Below are 19,722 nucleotides of genomic sequence, written 5' to 3' on the forward strand. Positions count from 1 at the left end.
CGAAGTCTCAGGTACTACAGCAGTATCCGCTGACGGTTGCAACCAGGCCCAAACCTAATTCACCGGATGGGTGACCTTCTATAGGCCGGGTGGACAGGGGCAGGCGCTGACTGCATTGCAGGACAGACGTTGATGTTGGGCGCTGCTGATGACAGATGGCATTACGAGTCACCCCGTGACGTAAACCTCGAAGCGATCGAATGCAAATCGCAAACAACCGCTTACATATGCGCGTTGAAAGTGCAGCTCAAACCGATTGGAGGGGTGGTTGGCTGAGCAAAGATCGAAGCTTGCATATCAGAGTGGCTTCCTGGCGCCATCGCCGAGCCGTTCTGGCACCGGCCGCGTGCTACAGGACTGGCCCATCCATTGGCTACAGCATCCAACTGCAGTCTACGGCTCTAGGCTATTTGCACAATAGTCGTTGCGCCAAAGAATCCTCGGATCGCCAACCTCCCGCCAATAGATGGGAAATTGAAGAGATAGCTCTCCAATATCGGAAATGACCACCGTAGAAAGCGAGCCACCAGAACTGCATCTGTCGGATTTCCAAGTCTGTTCCTCCTTGGCACCGAACGCCAATCCGCACCGATGGTTCTGGTTCAATGAGTAAAGTAACAATGCGGGAAAAAGGCATGCATTTGTTCTTGCCTAGGTAGATACTCTTTTCCCTCTCGCTCTCCCTCTCCCTCTCTCTCGCGTGCTCTCTCTCGCGTGCTCTCCCTCCCTCCTTCTCCTCATCGCTCTTCCTGCCACCGGACAAACGCTGTAAGCCACATGCAAACTTGCTGACTGGGACGACGATCAGATTGATGTCCCAAGTACATACTGACATACATGCCTCCTTAAGGCTTGCCCGCCAAGACCTCGTAGACTTGATGGCGGAGAGCGTAGCGCATAAAGACCGATGGGGACTCTCGGGGTGCGTGGCCGGAAATCAAGGTTCAGCTTACCACTTCAGTACGAGAAAAACTTGGTCCAAGTGACCCGTGCCTGGGTGCCACTGTCTGACCCAATGTTACCCAAATTTCTCCCTGATCCCTTATGAATCCCCTGGAACGGTTTTTAGGTGAAGTACCTAGCACCTGAGGGAGGGTAACAAAAGTCTGGAGACGGGATCTACGCTGTAAGCCGATGCGAATGCGAAAAAGGTTGGTTATCAACAACGTGAGTTATTACGGTGTGCGCAGAACTGCAGCGCAGTTGCAGATACACTGCTGCATTACCTCCCAATACGTCGAACTTGGTAATCGAGGCGGCGGGCAGGGCAGGGCAGGGAGGCCACTCACTAGAGACTCGACATGTGTGATGTGATGCGTAGAGTAGAGGATCATGTACCTCGGACAGAGAAACGAAACCCAGATATGCAGCCATTCCCTGCCCCTGCCCACCCCTGTCCAATACCCTGGCCTGGCGGTATGTCTTGTCTGGTCTCCTCCTCACAACACCACTCTCTCCACTAAGCAGGCAACGAGCAACAGGCAGAGGGCGACGGCAGGCGCCTGTATTGCCGTGCAAAAACCTGTCACCCCAGCGGTGCGGTGTCGTGACTGGCTCCAGAGGGTTCGTGAGGTGCCCAGGCGGGAGGAGAGGAGGAGGAGTCAAGTTTGGAATGGTTCGACATTGAGCCCGCCACGAACCAGCCCCAACGAAAGATGCTTACCGCGCCTAGGTAGATATCTTGTACAGTAGTGTACCGTAACTGCATGGTAGTGAGTGGCCTGGATCCTACTCTAATAATAATACACAAGATGGGTGTGCAGAGTGCAGTCCAGGCCCAGCCATCCCACCTAACCACGATTTACATACATTAATGATCTACCGCGGATCTAATGATGATGATGATGATGATGATGATGATGATGATGGTGCTTGCGTGCGAAACTCACGTCCAAGCAGCAAGACTAGGCTAGCCGTTTGGTTCGATCCGACAGAGCAGATGGACCCTGTCTTTCTGCATTCCCAGCCAAAAGGAACACGAGCAGTAGAAGCAGAGAAGACGAAAGGCCAGAGGCTACCCCATAAGAACAGCCAAGCATTGGTGCTTGGTGTCGCTGTGGGTGCCAGAGATAAAAGATATTAGTGGGCTGGGCAGGTGCTGCGTCTCGCTGCTCTCCACCGACTTAATAAAAATAGAGTACCTCACTTACCCAGCTAAGCAATGTCCATCGGGCCAGCCTGGGATGCGTCTGCCAGAGGGAAAGGGACAGAAGAAAAAAAATAACATGCATCCTTGCCTCACTCGCCGTCATCAAGTCCTGTTTCCGTCCCCTTTCCACCTTATCCGTCTTTCTTTCTAGAAGATCGTCCTCTGTCCTCCAGAGCGTTGTTGGTATTTGGAGCTTTCTACAGCTGCGGCCCTCTTCCTCCCCCCTCCAGCGTGATTTGGAAAAGGAAGCCTTGAAAATTCACACCCTTAGTTTCCCGAAAAGCATCCCGTCTACTTTTGTCAGTCGTCGACTCTCCCTGACAGTCTCTCACTACTCAGTCTGCTGCTTGTCTTGTCTCATCGACCTTCCCGCACGGCCACGTTCGTTTGTGGTCCAACTGTTCCGTCCGCCCATTTCAATCGTTCCATTTCCTCGACGAATACACTCGGATTTTTGCATCTTCCGGCAAACAAACAGTCTGCTGTCGTACACCCCAAACCAAATGAATACTTAATAACCAAAGGACGCATCTACCTGGGCTTCCCGTCGCCTTATTTGCTCCCGTCTTATCCTCAGCTTTGCTATGTAAGTTTGAAAGGATTCTCATTTGCAACACCCCCATTCTTCTTTGACGGCCCCCTCTTCCATGTGAAAACTCCCCATGTGGGCGGGATTCTTCTTCTTCTTGGGGCAGGAAGCATTTCGAGCAGGTCTCAGGGTCAATGTCTCGCCTAAATTTATTTGAGTTTCCTGGCGCTGGCCGGATCGCTTCGAAAAAGGATGCTTTGCGCAGACTCCGTCCAATGAAACGGACACCAGCCGTACACTGGTTCCATGCGCGCGTTCCCAGATCGCCTTCTGTCAACCCCAATCTAAAACCTATTGCACTCCTCCGACGCGCTTCGGGGAAAAGCTGCTGTGCCCGCAGAAGGCTGCCCTAAAGTACAGATTGAAGAAAGATTCGACGAAGTGATCTCAGTGTCATTGACGAACGTCACTAATTTTTGAGCTTCTTGCGTCATGCAGCTGTCCGAGAGACCCGGTCGAGTATAGAGAGAAGCACCTCGATACTCCCACCTGCGCTCGCCAATCGGTTACGCTATCCCCGTACCCTCTCGACGTTCTGTGGGCGTGCAGTGATTTCATTGACGCCCCCATACTCCCGCCTATATGCCTAGGTTCCCAGTCAATTTTCGGCGGAAATCGCAAGTTACTGAAGACCACGATGCACCGGTAGAATCATCATTTCGTGTTCTCGAGCGTACCGAAGTGGGAGCTGGCAAGTCGTTTGACGGTGGAGCAAGATTAATGAAAGCGACTGGAGGCGTCCCGAAAACCACCCTGTCGGAGATCACAACCGACGATAATATCTTTGCTCATATGAAGTCAAATCGGTAAGCCGCAATCCACGAGCGATTCAGGGTCCCCTAGTTCCCTGCACAGAAGGCGTGGAGTTCATGCAACAACACTGGGGAAAGCACTATAAAAATATGGAGTGCAATTCATGCCAGCGTCTGCCTGCAACATAGCAGGCAGAGGCATGCGATCCAGGCCCGCATTCCGACCGGAGAACACGGCGAGGGCGTGTCTCATTGTTTTGTGACTCAGTCGGCTAATCAATTGAAGCGGCAGTGGTAGTTCTACGACAATCAAAACAACTTCTGACAACAGCTCACGTCATAGCAACGCCTCGACAGCCCCCTCGTCGACCGATTTCACTGCCACATTGGAGGACGGCAGGAGTTTACCACGAAAGTCAGTGCACGACACTCCCGGACACCACGCGCAAAAATCTTCCTCAGGGGGCGGGTTTCTGAAACAGGCTGGGAGGACCTTCTCCTTCGGCGGCTCTAAGAAGAACAGTCTACCCACTATTCCGGCCGACGAGCCTGTACCCTCAGTCCCCGACAGTTACGATCCGCAAACTCCAGGAAATCGATCGCGCGCGCAAACTGCTTCGACCGTCGCAACAGCCACACCGCCCCAGCTGGACCACCAAGACTTTTCGCTCGATTTGGGAGGTGATTTGAGCAACATGCTTTCTTCCTTTAACAAGCGCTCCAGTGTGGCGACTGTAAAAGAAGAAAACGGGCGGACGCCTTTGGGCTCGCGGAACTTGACAGGCAACCGATCAAACCAGCCCTCGCCACTGCATCTTGACAAAATTTCGGCTGTTGAAGCACCACCCAAATCATGGGCCAGCCAGACGTCAAACGACGGCCTTCTCGCCAGAGGGCTTGCATCGCCAAGAGGGGTCATGTCACCGCCTGCGATGGACGAGAACACACCACCTCCGGTCCCGAGACATCGCGTCCAGCCCTCAATGTCCTCTAGCAGGCCGTCGCCGCCAGAAGAGGACGAGGATGCTGCTTTGCTGAAAGACACGTTGGCTGCCACAAGCTATTTGGCTCGGTCATCACCTGGAGGCACCAATGCTTATATGGAAAATGAAGACACCGTGTCCAATCTTCGTGGACCATACTCCAGGTCTACCAGAATGAACGGCAAATCTGAGGACGACAATATGTTTGAGAGCTCCTTCGGACGCGCTTCCAAGTCTGGCTATGGGTCTAACAGGGGAAACGGTCCGCCTCAAAACAAGGTCATGACTCCTGCTGAATTTGAAAGGTACCAGCGTGACAAGGTCCGGCAACAACAGTCTGATCTTGCCAACAAGGATGCTTCCAGCAGTGAAGATGAGGATAACTATGAGGATGAGGAGGATGATGCCGAAAAGACGAAGGAATTGGCGAAGCAGAGGCGCAAGCAGGAGGCTCATATGACGGTCTACCGACAACAGATGATGAAGGTAACCGGAGAACAGCCTAGTATGCATTCTTCGCGACCAAGTCTCTCGATGTCGACCAGCACACCCAATCTACCCCTGAATCTCACGCCTGGTCCAAGCGGCTCGAACTCACCCCCGTCCGACAAATCGGATGACGACGATGTTCCGCTCGGCATCCTGGCCGCACACGGCTTCCCTAACAAGAACAGGCCGCCTGTTCGGCTAAGCACAGTAGGCTCCAACCCCAACCTACGGGCATCTATGGCGCCATCCTTTTCTGTTGGCCCAGGTTCTGTGTCTGGGGACAACGGTCCCCGACCTGGTGGTCCGCTTCCAGCCTTCGCACGGAAGCTGCCTCAAGATCCATTCCTTGGTGCTGGGCTCATCAACCAGCCACAACGAGAGTCTTTCGCTCTTGGCGGAGGCGCACCGGCTCAGCAACCCCGAGCTGCGCCTGTCGGTGGACTGGTGGGCGTTATTGCGAATGAGGAGAGGCAGAGGGCCTTGAGACGGGGAAGCCCGGCGATTGATGGGAAGAACGCATTTCCGCCATCTTTCCAAATGCCAGGGAACCCAGGCATGCCGGGAGGTTTTGATCCAGTCGCGGGCATTCCGCCTCAGATGATGTATCCCCAAATGCCTGTGACACCTGGCGATCAAGCCCAGCTTCAGATGACTCAACAGATGACGCAGTTCATGCAGATGCAGATGCAGTTCATGCAGATGATGACTGGCCAGAACACAAGCCAGACACCTATGCATATGAATATGCAGATGCCAGGCCAAGGACCCCCGCAACGACCTATGAGCCACATGCCGAACCAATCGATTGGGTCTATGTCAGATATGAACCGGGGCTCCTTTTTGGGCGAACCGTTTTCAATGGGCAATGGCAGCAGCCTAGGCCTGAACATGGGAATGGGCAACGGCATGGGAAACGGCATGGGCAACGGAATGGGAATGAACAACAACAACAACATGGGCATGGAGTCAGTAAGGGGGGATACCGCAATGCGAACAATGAGCATGGTACAGCCCAGCTCTTCTTCGTGGATTCAGCCACCTAAGGCAGGAGGGTTCACGCCATCCATCCGAATCCAGGGTGCTGGTTACGCACCTTCGATTGCCCCCTCTGAACGCAGCAATATCGGTCTCCCTGGACGTTACCGGCCTGTCTCGAGCATGGCGCCCCTAGACACGCACTCCAGGACCCAGACCATGTCCGGTGCTCTTCCCACTCTTTCAAAGCTTTCAGGTGAGACCAAGGCAGAAAAGGAGGAGGACGACGATGACGAGAAGGGCTGGGAGGAACTCAAAGCGAAGCGGGAGAAGAAGAAGAACTCTTGGAGGGCTAAGAAGTCTTACGGTGCCGAGCTTGGCGCTCTCATCAACTAAGCGGTCTTGGCATTAATAACGAGTCCCTTTCGGCATCATGCGACGCCCTCCAACAATGCATATTATTTCGGCAAGGCATTATCTTATCATAAGGGAAAAGTCTCAGTTAGAGTTTCGTTGGGTCACGCATGGCTCTTTTTGGATATCGAAGGAGCCAAGTTCATATGTCTTGAGGAATTTAGACGACTATTGGAGCGTATCGACCTGGGGATGTGTAAATATGCACTTCGTCGGTGGGATACACAGACTTTCTTGGCCTGGGCAACTGGATGGGCAACATTATCAGGCGCTGGCGTGGCGGCATTATTCATTTTCCTCTTATTCGAATATTGGATATAACATACAAAAAAAATACGATGGGGAGCGATGTAGCTTAGGAGATGTGCTTTTGTGTCAGAGAAGGTAGGTGTGATGGGCATACGGAAGCGAAGCCCGCCACACACTCCTGCCTGCACTTTGGTTCACACAAAACATTACGAGATGGATGGATGGATGGAGCGAGCGGTTTATACCACGAAGTCGTGCGGATCACGGTTCATGTTAGGAGTCGCTCAGCCTACATACAAGCTAATTTAATACAACACATACCAGATCTACTCTCAATATACCTTCCTACCTAGGCAGTGATAACTGGATCGTGCTTCATGACCCATCTTGAATAAGTAAAGTCAATCTCAGCCTTTCTACTATTATGTATCTAGAGACTTGGGTAGGTCGTCGGTGCAATCCACGTGGATTTTGACCACGCCTTTATTTCCTGGGGTATCCCGCAGTAGAGACGGTTCACTGTGAAATAACTTTGGCCCAAACAACATGGTAAAGCAGAAGAATTGGTCCGAAGCGAAATGTTAGCTTCATTTATCTCTTATTAGAGATTGTGATAGTCTGTCATTTCAACATATTTGCAAATTTCTTTTACTGATGCTATGTCGCCATTACATAGCTGAGTGTCTTATGCTGGCGGTGTGTGATAGTATAGCGGACATAGGTCAGTACTTGACTATCAACACTACCTTGCTTAAGCAAGTCTCATATCCTAAACGCCAGTGTTCCGATTTTTGTCATCCAAGATGGCCTCCCAATTTGCCCTAGTCACATAGCAGCATATTTTTACTCCATCTTGCCCTGAGCCCAGGCGCCCTTCTTGACGCCCAGCTCCACGGCCGCCAGGCCCCAGTCCTCGCCGTGGTTATGGCTGCCCGAGACGAGCCCCGCGCGCGCCTTGGCCTGGTCGTCGTTGAGCACCGTCAGCACGCCGAAGATGACGGGGATGCCGAGATCGAGCCCCGTGCGCATCAGGCCGTGGGACACGGCGTCCGAGATGTACTCGAAGTGCATCGTCTCGCCCTTGATCAGCACGCCGATGGCGATGATGGCGTCGAACGGAGCCGAGGCCACGGAGGAGGAGAGGGCCGTTAGGTCGGTCGTCGAGGAGGCGAGGAGGTCGCCCGCGGAGCCGCCACCCGAGGAGCTGGCTTGGACTTGCGAGGCGGAGTACATACTGGAGAGTGAAGATGCGGTTAGCTCCATCTCGACTTTTTCCCGATGGGATAGAGCCTGTGATGCCAAGAGTGCCCGCATGCGCGCGCGATCGGATCGCGAATATACTGTTGTCGCCGCGTCTGTCCTCCCTCTTGTGCTGGAGGCGGGCGTGGGCGTGGGGTAGAGGAGAGCTTCAATTGCAACTCACGATTTGACGGCAATGGGCAGCTCCCAAGAGCCCGGGACCGACTCAACAACAATGTTCTTCTCCTTGACACCGCATGCCAGCAGCTTGTCCTTGGCGCCCTTCAGCAGGGGCTCGATGATGGTGGCATTCCAGCGAGCATGGACGATACCGATGCGCAGGGCGCTGCCGTCGTGCTGCTGCGGGGTCGGTCCCTTCAGAGAGCTTGCCATGATTGCTGGTGTCGTGGTTTTGTTTTTTGGGTGCACTTAGGTGGTGGGCACTAGAATGCGATGCGATTGGGAAGACAGAAGGCAAGGGATGACCTTGGAAATGACAGTAGATATACGATAAATCAGATAGTTTTCTTTACTGTTTCGCAAACGAGGGAGGGAGAGGTGGAGGAGGTTCGGGTCTTATTAGCTACATGCTACGAAGTATCAATGCATTGAGCGTGCTTGATCAATTGAGGAGGGGCATTCTCCATTCAGCTGCCATCCAGACCGAGCCCAGAAAGATGACGAAAGCCCCTAGAAGGTTAATGATTGGCAGGGGTTCGTTTGTTTCACGACTAAGCCAGAGCTTAGTGAGGCAAGTACAGCCCACTTCACTTGTAGCTTTCCTGGACTTAGGTAACATATTTCTTCCGAAGGAAGGTGCGTCGCATCAAGACTGCGACTACCTCTTGTAAGTGCCTTCCTTCTCAACGAGAAAACGGTAAATTCAAGCTTAGGTAATTTTCTGAGCCTGGGGAGAAAATGTTTTCTACCTCCAATGGCTGTTAGGATGAAATCTTGTATGAGTCTCGCCATGTAGAGACCGCCCGAATATATCACTTATCACCACATTCTGCAGGCGGTCTCGCCTATAGTCTTTTGTATTGTACCAATTCACCTGCCCCTATCTGTATCGTTTTATTGTACGCTCGTAACAACGCACTCTATTTGGGTATCAAAGATGCCCATTACAGCCCTCCCGGAGCATGTGGCCAAGCGTCTGGCCGGCCATCTCAATATCGCATCTCCAGTAATCCTCGTCAAGGAACTGCTAGACAACGCCATCGATGCCCAGGCCACATCGGTCGAGGTCATAATTTCTCCCAACACTGTAGACAGGATCGAGGTTCGTGACAATGGAGCTGGCATCTTCCCGGATGATTATGACTCCTTGGGCCGTCGTGGCCACACAAGCAAGTTGAAGACTTTTGAAGAGTTGAGCCTTCGAGTCAATACTTCGCTCGGCTTCCGTGGAGAAGCTCTGGCAAGCGTCAACACAATGGCCAAGGTCTGTGTCATCACGAAGACCAGTTCAGACCCTGTGGCCGCTTCTCTTCAACTTCACCCAAAGACGGGCGGCGTGTTGACACACCATCGTGCATCCGCCCCTGTTGGAACCACCGTCATTGTCACTGGCCTGTATAATGAAACGCCGGTACGAGAGCAGGTGATTATCAAAGAGGCCTCAAAATCACTCGATAGTCTCCGAGAGCTCCTCCGGTCGTATGTCATGGCAAGACCGCAGTTACGGCTTCAGTTCAAGGTTCTCAAGATGCAGCGGCTCAACTGGTCATACGCTCCGAAGCCGACTGCTGGCCTTCAAGAAGCAATACTCCAGATCCATGGCGCTGCAGTAATTCCCCAGTGTATAGAAAAGCGCTCCAACTATAACACACCGGCATCGCTGAATGACTCGGGCCAATCATTGTTTGGGTTCGAAGCTGTTATAGTCAAGCCTGGCGCGCGAGCGCACCTCCTGCCAAAAGGTCGCTACTTCTCGGTCGACCGCCGCCCCCTAACCGCCACCAGAGGTGCTATGAAGAAGTTGTTATCAGCATATTAGAAGTATGTGAGCAGCTCTTTGGGCACGGTCGCACAAGGGATGTGCATTGGGGATGCCTTCATATGCCTCAACATCACATGCCCGCCAGGCAGTTACGACGCCAACATTGAGCCGTCAAAGAACGAGGTCCTTTTCTCAGATGAAGCAGCTCTGATAAACCAGTTCGAAGGATTCTGTGTCGAAACTTACGGGCAGTTAATGACGAAGACACCCCATGTGGTACGCACTGGCGACGTACCCGAGAAAACACCTGGCGTTGAACTGGACGAGATTAGCCAACCGGACACACTTGCTGGACATGATCAGACAGCAAACACACATTCTACTCTTGGTAAGGGACGCCCTGCAAGAGAAACAGTCAAAACTTCACAGCCACCTGCGACAAACCCGATAGCGAGTGTTTCGGCATTCTCGACCCAAGATGTAGGCCATGGAGTCGAGGACGGCAGCTCTGGAGCACGCGTGGAAGCGGATGAAAGGAACAACAAGCGTAGTAGGCCTGGCACGCCCGCCCCTGCCAGCTTCATCACTGCAAGCCTGTTTCATAACAGAGAACAGCAACTGACTCTGGACGGGCGCCGCAGTTCTCCCGAGAGTAAACTTCCACTTTCCGGCCGCGGTTGGACTGGCGACATGTCGTCTGATCTGAGCGAGCGTACTGACGGGCCTCAGAAACGCAAACTCCAGCCAAGACGTCCCCTTCCGACCCTAAACCCTACCTTCCATGATGGAATAGCTCGCCACGACTGGGCAGAAACAGCTCCTGAACGGCCTCCGAATCCTTGGCCAATTGCCAGGATGAGTAAGGGCGGCCCTAGAGATGACTTTTCTGGATATGGTGAGGTTGACCAGGACACTGATCCTCGCCTTACCCCAGAGCCAGATATTCTGCGCCACTACGCTGCGGCACCGCGAGATCTTGACCTACCACCAAACCATCGATTTTTGGGCTCGAGTAGTGACGAACTTAGCTCGCCAGCAATAGCTTTCCGGCAGCCCTGTGCCAGTCCGCAGTCAAGCCCATTGGTTTTGAACTATCAGAATGTCCCGAAGTCCCAAGCACACGATGCTGTTCGGAGCCGTCGGGTCCAGCCACCGTGGACACCACCATCATCTGTACAGAGAGACCAGCAAGAGTGGAACTCCTCGTATCGTACAGGGTGCCAAACCGGTCCAAGGAAAGCAAGCTCGTCATTGGGTACACCCCATGGCCAGACTAAACTCGATCAGTTTATTTCTAATCGTCATAGCCCGGACGACGATACTGTAGCTAAAGAATCCTCGCACGGAAACTTCATGGGTTCGAAAGACGCAGGCACTATGGGACGAAATGAAAGAAGAAGTGACAACACGGCGTTCAACGTTAGTGTCCCAAGGGCTTTCGAGGCTTCCAGAGGTCGTCGGCGTCAGGACCAAGACCCTCGCGATTCTGCACTGCGTGATGTGAATATCCCATTGGCCGTCCAAGATCAGTCAGGAGCTGCAGAATCTGATCCTATCAGAACGACCATCCCAACCGGAGACCCTCGTGCTTATCTCCTAAGACACCAAAAGTCGGCGGCGGCTCAAGCAAGTAATGGGGCCCCGCGAAGAGGACTCAAGCGTGCCAAGAGTTCTTACCTTCCATTCGAGAGCATTCCCGATGATGAGGGAACGCACAGTTTGATGAGCCAATCCTCACTGGAAACACGATTGTTGCGGGATAGCACGGCTCTGGCTGCTCGTTTCGATGAGTACTTCGACGATGGCAGTATTGTGTCAGCACTGGATATGGGTACAGGTGAAGGCCGCAGGATTGAAGAGAGGCTCGATCATCTGCTATTCGACTGGAATGAGCAGGTCACCGGTGGAAGGACCTGCATTGAGAGCCAGCTGACCGCATTGCTAAAGGGAAAAGGCGTCGAGGCCGCATGAAATGGGGACGGATGACAAGAACTCTATGCGTGGGCTCTGTCAAGATTTAACACGCTATCGATGTATTACGCTTACAGAAGGTTCAGGTCGGTGGACGGATTTGAATTGCTTGCATATATTGCTTGTATATGAGCTTGATACAACCCAAGAAGTGGTTAATTTGCAACCCAGACAATACAACACAGTGCCACTGTATACTATCGCCAGGGTAATACTGCATCAGTAGACTTGGTTTGGGCCCTGTTCTAGTGTACCAAGGGGCTCTTTAAGTAGACTACATTGTAGTGTGCGATGGAGTAGTTATAGGGGGATAGCTTGAGTCAAGGGTACTTGTTAGATCAAGTTAGCATGCCGCTTGAGAATCCATCTCCTAATCGAAGAGGCACCGAGCACGAAGAAGCCGAACGAGCCTCAAATAGGTAACAAAACTTTCAGGCAATCGCGTCCCGTGGATCCCGTATAGCTGTCAAGCTGTCGGGCGCTACATTCGTTGTCAACTCCATGAGGCCCACATGGGCCATGGCTAGAAGCATTGAATACGAACCGTGCTGGGCAGCTTCTATCATCAAATGTATTTATATCTACCCGACGGCGCTACGGGTGGAAACTGATTTGCCTCCGTCTGTTCTTTGTCTTGTCTGTTGACAGCACATCCTGGTATAAGGGCTGTACCCTTATTCTACCTCTTGATCTGTATCACTCCGTGTCTTGTTCTGTGGTACACTCGATGCTCATGTGAGCTAATTTGCGGAACGAAAAAAAAGGTAAACTACCGGAAGCAGTGAGAGCTTCTATGATCACACAATGAACTGTTGTGAACAGCAAGGGTGCTTCCGTAGAAGTACCTTGTTTTACGTCGGTTGCGAGTATTGACGAGATAGTAGTATCACCGTTAGCGGTGTCCAGCCAATGATCTTTACTTTTTAAGTACCCAAGCTATATATTTCTTCAACAAGTGAATCGCCATATCTACCTATCTATGCCAAAATGTCTGTGGTCGGTGGTTCGTGGTTGGTCGATGCTTTGTCCTTCGCAAATCCCCCAGCCTGACCCCGGTCGTCGATCTCGATGCGCCACAGCTTTCCTGCTCGTATTGCACGACATATTCCGGTAACAATTTCACACACCACGGAACAGCCGTTATGACTGGCTAGTGAGTCGTGCGGAATCTACCAGATGCATTCCGTCCGGGGCTCTTGCTTAAACTAGGTTATACGAGCTGATCTTATGACAAGCTCACCAAGCGACCGGCTGGTGAGCACTGCAGACGGAGAGAGGCATCAGTCAATTGGCTTTTACGAAGCCACAGGCTGGCTGATAAGCATTGTTGTCGACTTGTGGCTACGGCCGAGACCACGCCAGCTCTTTAGCGTTGGTCGACTTTCCCTAATGACGCACGCCCGAGTACCAAATATAGCACACGGCAAGCGACTCTGTATGTACCTACATACATAGTTCTGTAAGCTACCAACGCCCGTCAAGCAGGCTGTTGCAGAAATACGGCCTCGCAATCGCAATAGCGAGAAAACAACATGGGAGGCGTGGGCTGTTTGCTACAACAAGAACAACGACGAGTATGTAGGTGGGATTGATCGATCAGAGAGCGTGCGCGGCCCGCTGTACAACGAAACACTTGTGAATTGGTGGTTGACCTCTCAAAGAACAATCTCGAGATACCCCAAGTGGGGGGTCGCGACCTTTCTGAGTTGGCGGCTGCCGAGTGGTTGGACGAATCTGTTTACACACACACATGCATACTTTTTTGAGTGTTCCACGGGAGGTGAAACAAATCAAATCCTCAGCTGCAGCGCCGGCAGATCGAGAGACAACTCGCCTAAAATACGTGAAACGCGAAGCCTTCCATCCAAGCGGGCTGGCGGGCTTGCTTGCTTGCATCATCCCCAAGGAGGAACGTATTGGTGCGTTAGCTGATGGTGGCTTGGGTGCCAGTCAATCAGTCAGTCAGTCAGTCTGTCTGTCAGCACTTGCCCCCCTTCCCCTTCAGGCACAATACGAAGCCCAAGCACCGCAGCAGTGCGAAACACTACGCGTATATATATACCCCAATCACTGTTTCTTCTAACGAGTGAAATCGAACCAAATTGATGATTCTGGTGCAAACACTGTAGACAGCGGGCGTCCACTGACGTCAGAAACTATGGGTATCCAAACGTGTTATGGGGTCGACTAACAAGCAATTAATATTCGAATGTAACGGTTGACAACGGTGGTCAACCATCAACCAAACTTGGACTTTGGAGGATGAATGCGGCGTTGAGGATGATGAGGGAGACTCGCCGTGTGAGCGTGCCGAACAGGCGCTTTTGTATGTGCCCATTGGGCCGCTTCGCCCTTCGTAGTCCATCACGCATGTCGGCAGCCTGGGAGCCAACCGTTCCAGCTGGCCGTTTAGACCATGGCGCATTAGCGCATAATGGTCTGGACTTGAGTTGTGTAGTGTCTGTACAAGCATCGCCCGGCCACTACCTGTAGCGTCAGCAAGTAGCCCTCGGTGGCATGGTCAGGAATCCTGGAGTACTATCTGCCCTCTGCTTGTGGTATGCCGGGTCAATATTGGATAGACTGTGAACCGACTATATCCAGATAGCGGCATGTAATGAATCAATGTAGGACTTCGCTTTCCTGTTTGTCGACAGGAAACCTTCCATCTTCACCCACCCCCCATCGTTCGTTTCGTCTGATGTCGCCCTTCCGCTCGCTGTAAACCCTCTCACAGTTCATGCCGGTTGCCTCAACTTGATAGCTCCCAGCAACCTACCAGGTCGCGTCGATAAGTCAATTGCGCCTGCTTTAGCTTCACGTCACTACTCAAGCTATCATCCCTTGTCGTGCGACTCAGCCCAAGCTGCACGAAGGGAAGAAGCGCAAGAATTCAAAATAAAACATAGGAATAATCAATCCGAAGCTTCGGGCCAAAATAACACAAACACACACACATACACGCACACGTCCTGCAGGCTTGTTAGTCAGTCAGAGGAACGCGACGAGCGAGTATATCGCTCGAGTTTTGTTATTATTATTTTCTTTTGGGCGGCTGGCTGGAAGTCGGTCTGTCTGGACTCTTGTCTGGAGCTTGCGTCGTCTGCGTGGCCCGCTTTCACCTCTAGAGTGCTCTAGTCTGGCGTCTCCCCCCCCCCTCCAAGGGTCCCCATTGTAAGGAACACCGCCCCAGTCCCCACGCCGCAACGCAAGCACACGCATCCCAGTCCCAGCGCGCGCACTGCCTGAGCCCCCGGTTCAATTCCTACTGGTACGACTGTTAACCTGCACCGTACCGCGATTACTTTTCACCCTTTCTTATCTTAGCATCGTTCTTGTTGGAAATCAATATTGGGCTGCGCAGATCCGACTTGGATTTCCTTTGTCATACAACCTGCCGACCTACGTACCTGACTCACCGTCCTGCTTGCGCTGGCTTGCCCGTATTCTTTCTCCTGCCTACCTAATACTCGGATTTCGATTCTGCTCTGCTCCTTTTTACCCCGGACCAAGCCGACCTAAGCTGTTTCAGACTCGCCGCCCCTCTAGCTTAATTGGTGTTCCTGTCAGCTTGAGCTTGGTTAAACCTCGATTGGGTTCTCAACACGATGCGGCTGTAGACGTCACGGCACAACTGTCCCCGTTGTTGGTATTGGGAAAGAAAAAAACCGAAATTCCCTGTTTGTCCGGCTCTGGGCGAAGGAGAATATGCGAGGTCCCAGTCCTCGCTGTCATTCAAGAGAAGGCCGTTGTTGTGAGGATGAGGAGCAAGAGAACAATCCCCTGCCGATCGCAATGAGTACGAGGCCGCCTGGAAACGACGATACGATAGCTGGGAAACACGACGCGACCGGGACAAACCGGCATACTATGATGCATCGATCTCGACCCTACCTGCCGACCGCGTGCCACAGTGCTCTCCTATTGCTTGCGCTGCTCGGCGTTCAACCTGCATCTGCCGTTTTGCTGCCGTTTGAGAACTGTCTGCCCAGCAACTACATCGCCAGTAACAATGCCGAGCATGCTCAGCTGCAATGGGTTCCTCTTTATTTAGATGCCAAGTTCGACCTCGAGAACCCGACACACAAGTTGACAGTTACCGTCTACGGCAACATCACCGGCACTGTCGGTAACACTACCCTGCCCGCCTGGAACGACAAAAAGCAGTGGAATGGAACAAACACTCTCAACGGCAAGATTCAAAACCAGCCGGACGGACCACAGGGGAAGGCGACCACCCTCTTCAGCAAAGTCGATGTCCTGAGCTATGAACCTTACAAAACAACGACCAATTTCTGTAATAGCACCAAGAATGGGACCTGCCCCCTGGGTCCAGTCTTCAATGAGACGCCAATGTATGTCGAAACAGGAAGAGAAAGGGGGGCATGCTCTCCTAACCCTAGGGCTCATATCTCTTGATTCGCGAGGCTGACTTTCCGATTTAGTGCTTTCCAAGACTTACCCTCCTTCGGATTGGCAAACGACTTCTCCTCGTCATATGCCTTTACTTCGTTTGCGCCAACTCTGATTATATGGAATGGAGACTCCAAAGCAACTTCGATCGGCTGCATATCCTCTGTCGTCACGCCAAGTCTCGGGGGTATCTCTTGGTTTCTTCGATTTCTCCCAGTTTTTGTGTTGCTACTGGTTGGCGTGGCGACTGTCTTTGCTGGCGTGTTTAGTCCTTGGGGAACCAGCGATGTATTCCATTGGACATCGAACTACGGCAGGCATCCCGACTTGCTTCGATTGGTGACCCCGGGATTTGGTGACTGTCTCCAGTACATCCAGTTTATCGTACTGACTGGTGGTTTGTCCCTGAATTACCCGGGCTTCTACCAACCAGTGGTCAGCAATGGGGCATGGTCTTCCCTCATGTTCAACCAGAGCTTTGTGTCTGACGCCGACCCGTGGACAAATGTAGTCGATGGTGTGTATGTCACTGAGAACATTACCAGTGTCTATGACGGCAGCAGCGTTTATGGACTGGAGAGCGTCTCGCGCTTGGTGGGAATGAGTCAAGTCGAAGACATTTGGGCTGGCATGATGATTTGGCTATTGGTGCTCCTTGCGATTATCCTCTCCGGCATACAACTCGGGTTCTTTTTCCGCTGGATGTTCCGTTACCTTCGGCAGAACCCCGAAGAGGATCTGCGTGCCAAAAACATGCCCTTCTCCATGGGCAACGTGATCCGACTGGTCTTCAGCTACTTCCTGCTGCCTATAGTCACCTTGTCCCTTTTCCAGCTAGTTGTTGCTTCTCGGTCCTCTGTTTACCTGGTGGCTTTGGCTGTGGTGACTATAGCTCTCATTGTGGGCTTTGCTGCTTGGCTTATATACTTGATCGCCTCGACGAGACCTCGGTCGCATTTATTCGACGATCTACCGACCGTCTTGCTGTACGGACCATTGTACAACACCTATTCAGATGAGGCTGCTGCTTTTGCGCTCATCCCAGTTCTCCTGACGTTTCTCAGGGGTATCGCACTTGGGGCGGTTCAAGCGTCTGGTATTGCCCAGCTGGTCATCCTGGCGGCCTGCGAGGTCGTTCAGATGCTGACTCTGCACGCATTCCGACCGTTCCATTCGCCGACTTCGATGAACGCCTACCATACCGGATTCTCTGCATTGCGTTTCGTCACCGTTATTCTCATGGTCGCCTTTTCACCCAGTATGGGGGTTCTCGAAGGCCCCAAAGGGTGGATTGGATATGTGATCCTGTTGATCCACGGCGGAGTCCTCGTTTTTGGCTTTTTCCTCAACGCATTGCAGACCATCATTGAGGTTGTAGCCCGTATGTGTGGCGCTGGAGGAGACGATACCCGCGGCCAGACAAGGGGAGGCTTATCCAGGATATTTGGAGCTCGCCAGCTTCAGAGGCGCATGTCAAGGCGCGGCGCTACTTCTCGCCAAAGCCAACTTAGTACGTCGGCGATGCTCGATACTGCACCAGCTTCCAAGAGGGGCTATGGCCGTGTGCGAAGTGGATCTGCAGGTAGTATGGGCATACTTCTACATCAGCAGCAGCGCAGCTCGAGCGTCTTGGATGGCCGCAGCATCGATTATTCACTGCCGATGGGTGGTAGCAACTACGTCCCGGGCACACCAGGAGAAGTTAGCAACTTTTCCTTTTTGCCGTCGCCTGGGCAAGCAACTCGCCCACAGCCAACCGCCGATCCATACTATCGTCCGCCTCGGGCGGCCAGGCGCACAGGCAGTGAGGATATAGGAGCAACACCCACTCATCATCGAAGTCGCCAATCTGTCGGGAGCATAGATCTTACAGACAAACGTATGAGTAAACACGGGGCATCATTCATCGATCTTCCAGATGCAGACGGCTCGCCATCGAGAGGGCAAACGCCGGCGCCGCCGCAAGCATACACGCCTGTTTTCGCACCTCGGGCAGACTACTCGACTCGAGAAGTCGACTTCTACTACGGCGTACGAGGACCAGCCCTTAACTCCGACGGACCAGGAAGGAAACTAGGAACTGGACCCGCGGATCCGACTAGCCCCGTTTCTACCGCAACGGGCTGGCTAAAGGGGCTCTTTGGCGGAAAGACGAAGGAGAAGGGCAAAGGATTCGAAGTGGTTCGAAGCGCGAGGATGCCGCCAGCGATGAAGGCACGCGGTGGCGACTTTGCGGACGATGGTCCTCCGGAGGGTATCCCTGTTGCTATGGGTGTTTTGCGCAACGGCCCCATCGAGAGCGACGACGAGGATTCTTCTCCGCGAGCGAAGAAGGCCAAGAAGAGAGATCTTTTGGGCGATGACGGGGAAGAGTCACAGGCCGACGACGAAGAGGAACGTGATGTTGGGACAACCAAAGTTGTAGAGGGACCACCTCTTTTGCCGGACCTAGACGCCGGCGAGTCTTTCAACATGCCCAGTCGGCTGAACTCCGCAAAGACCAATCGAACGGTGTCGAAGAGGACTGCTCGTGGCGTCGAGATGGACTCGCTGGAGCCTTTGCCAGATGTGCCTAGGAAAAGCTCGAAGCGCAACTCGGGCGTGGACATAATCAAGGGTCCCCTGGTGAATCTAGCGCCATCCCACGAAGGTGCCGATGGGGGGTCCGGGACTACCCCGGCCCGGCTGCCGTTCGATCGAACCAATTCGTCAAGGCGGCTTTCCGGGTCTTCCCTTGCGGCGACTGATGACATGAACAGCCAGTTCCCATCTGCCGGAATCAGCGGGGATAGTGGAGACGAAAGACCGACTAGTTACGGGCATGTTCACCAGCACAGTATCAGCCGCATTGACCCGTCGTCGGACCAACGTCTCGATCTACTAGGGAGCTCGGCTGAAGTGGTTGAGGCCACGAGAAGAGCCAGCCCCGGGTCCTCGGGATCTAATCGGTCTCCTTCATAACGACGGACATAACGAATTTCCTTTTTCTTGTATACATCATATAGAGTCAGGAGCGGCAACCAGCGCGATGGGTGAGAGAGAGTCTTGGGAGGTGCAAGAGAAGCGTTGAGAATCCGAAGGGTGCGCGATGGTGTGGGCGGAGGGTTGCGCGTGGCTCTTGTCTATAATCATATGGGTTGATTTAGCGACGGCGTACAAAATTGGTTGTCGAGCAAACATTCGCGGCATATGTTCAATACTGGTCTCTATGTAGCAGTTTATTATATACGAACATCTGGGGTCGTGTCGTGACTTGGAAGAGAAAACCAGGGGACGTTAATGGCTCTGGGGAGAGAAAGCCGAGCCGGTATTTTTTTTTAGCTCCGTAGTAATGAAATAGTATTCAGAAGAAGTAGACCGGTTCCCTTTCATGATTTAGGCGGTGAATGCATCATGGCCCGTACCGACCTTGGAATCGTGCATGCTGCGCTGGTGGGTAAGTGTTCTTCCGGGGGCTCCTGCTATTGATCCGCCCGGATTCGATGTCGTCATGAACATGGGGGGTGCGGATGCAGTATATCCATTCGAGAACATTAACCCTTTGAATCTTTTACGAG

General features: G+C 52.8%; 4 protein-coding genes across 4 annotated transcripts; 3 read left to right on the forward strand and 1 right to left on the reverse strand.

Moving 5' to 3' along the window:
- Window positions 1–3,320: 3,320 nt before the first annotated feature.
- On the forward strand, window positions 3,321–6,333 carry PG985_015785 (uncharacterized protein; the record flags this gene model as incomplete). The annotated part of the gene is made up of 2 exons (XM_066835551.1): window positions 3,321–3,544; window positions 3,822–6,333. 2 exons carry the CDS (start codon window positions 3,321–3,323, stop codon window positions 6,331–6,333), a joined length of 2,736 nt encoding a protein of 911 aa, XP_066676754.1.
- Window positions 6,334–7,443: 1,110 nt separating this feature from the next.
- PG985_015786 (6-7-dimethyl-8-ribityllumazine synthase) lies at window positions 7,444–8,232 on the reverse strand (the record flags this gene model as incomplete). Its single annotated transcript, XM_066835552.1, has 2 exons — window positions 7,444–7,834; window positions 8,024–8,232. The coding sequence occupies 2 exons, from the start codon at window positions 8,230–8,232 to the stop codon at window positions 7,444–7,446; spliced, it is 600 nt and encodes a 199-aa protein (XP_066676755.1).
- Window positions 8,233–8,956: 724 nt separating this feature from the next.
- Window positions 8,957–11,752, forward strand: PG985_015787 (uncharacterized protein; the record flags this gene model as incomplete). Its single annotated transcript, XM_066835553.1, has 2 exons — window positions 8,957–9,822; window positions 9,853–11,752. 2 exons carry the CDS (start codon window positions 8,957–8,959, stop codon window positions 11,750–11,752), a joined length of 2,766 nt encoding a protein of 921 aa, XP_066676756.1.
- Window positions 11,753–15,547: 3,795 nt separating this feature from the next.
- PG985_015788 (uncharacterized protein) lies at window positions 15,548–19,126 on the forward strand (the record flags this gene model as incomplete). The annotated part of the gene is made up of 2 exons (XM_066835554.1): window positions 15,548–16,107; window positions 16,198–19,126. 2 exons carry the CDS (start codon window positions 15,548–15,550, stop codon window positions 19,124–19,126), a joined length of 3,489 nt encoding a protein of 1,162 aa, XP_066676757.1.
- Window positions 19,127–19,722: the final 596 nt, after the last annotated feature.

This window comes from Apiospora marii (assembly GCF_038362585.1).
Source record: "Apiospora marii strain CBS 49790 chromosome Unknown utg000013l_segment0_segment0, whole genome shotgun sequence".
Classification (NCBI taxonomy): Eukaryota; Fungi; Ascomycota; class Sordariomycetes; order Amphisphaeriales; family Apiosporaceae; genus Apiospora; species Apiospora marii.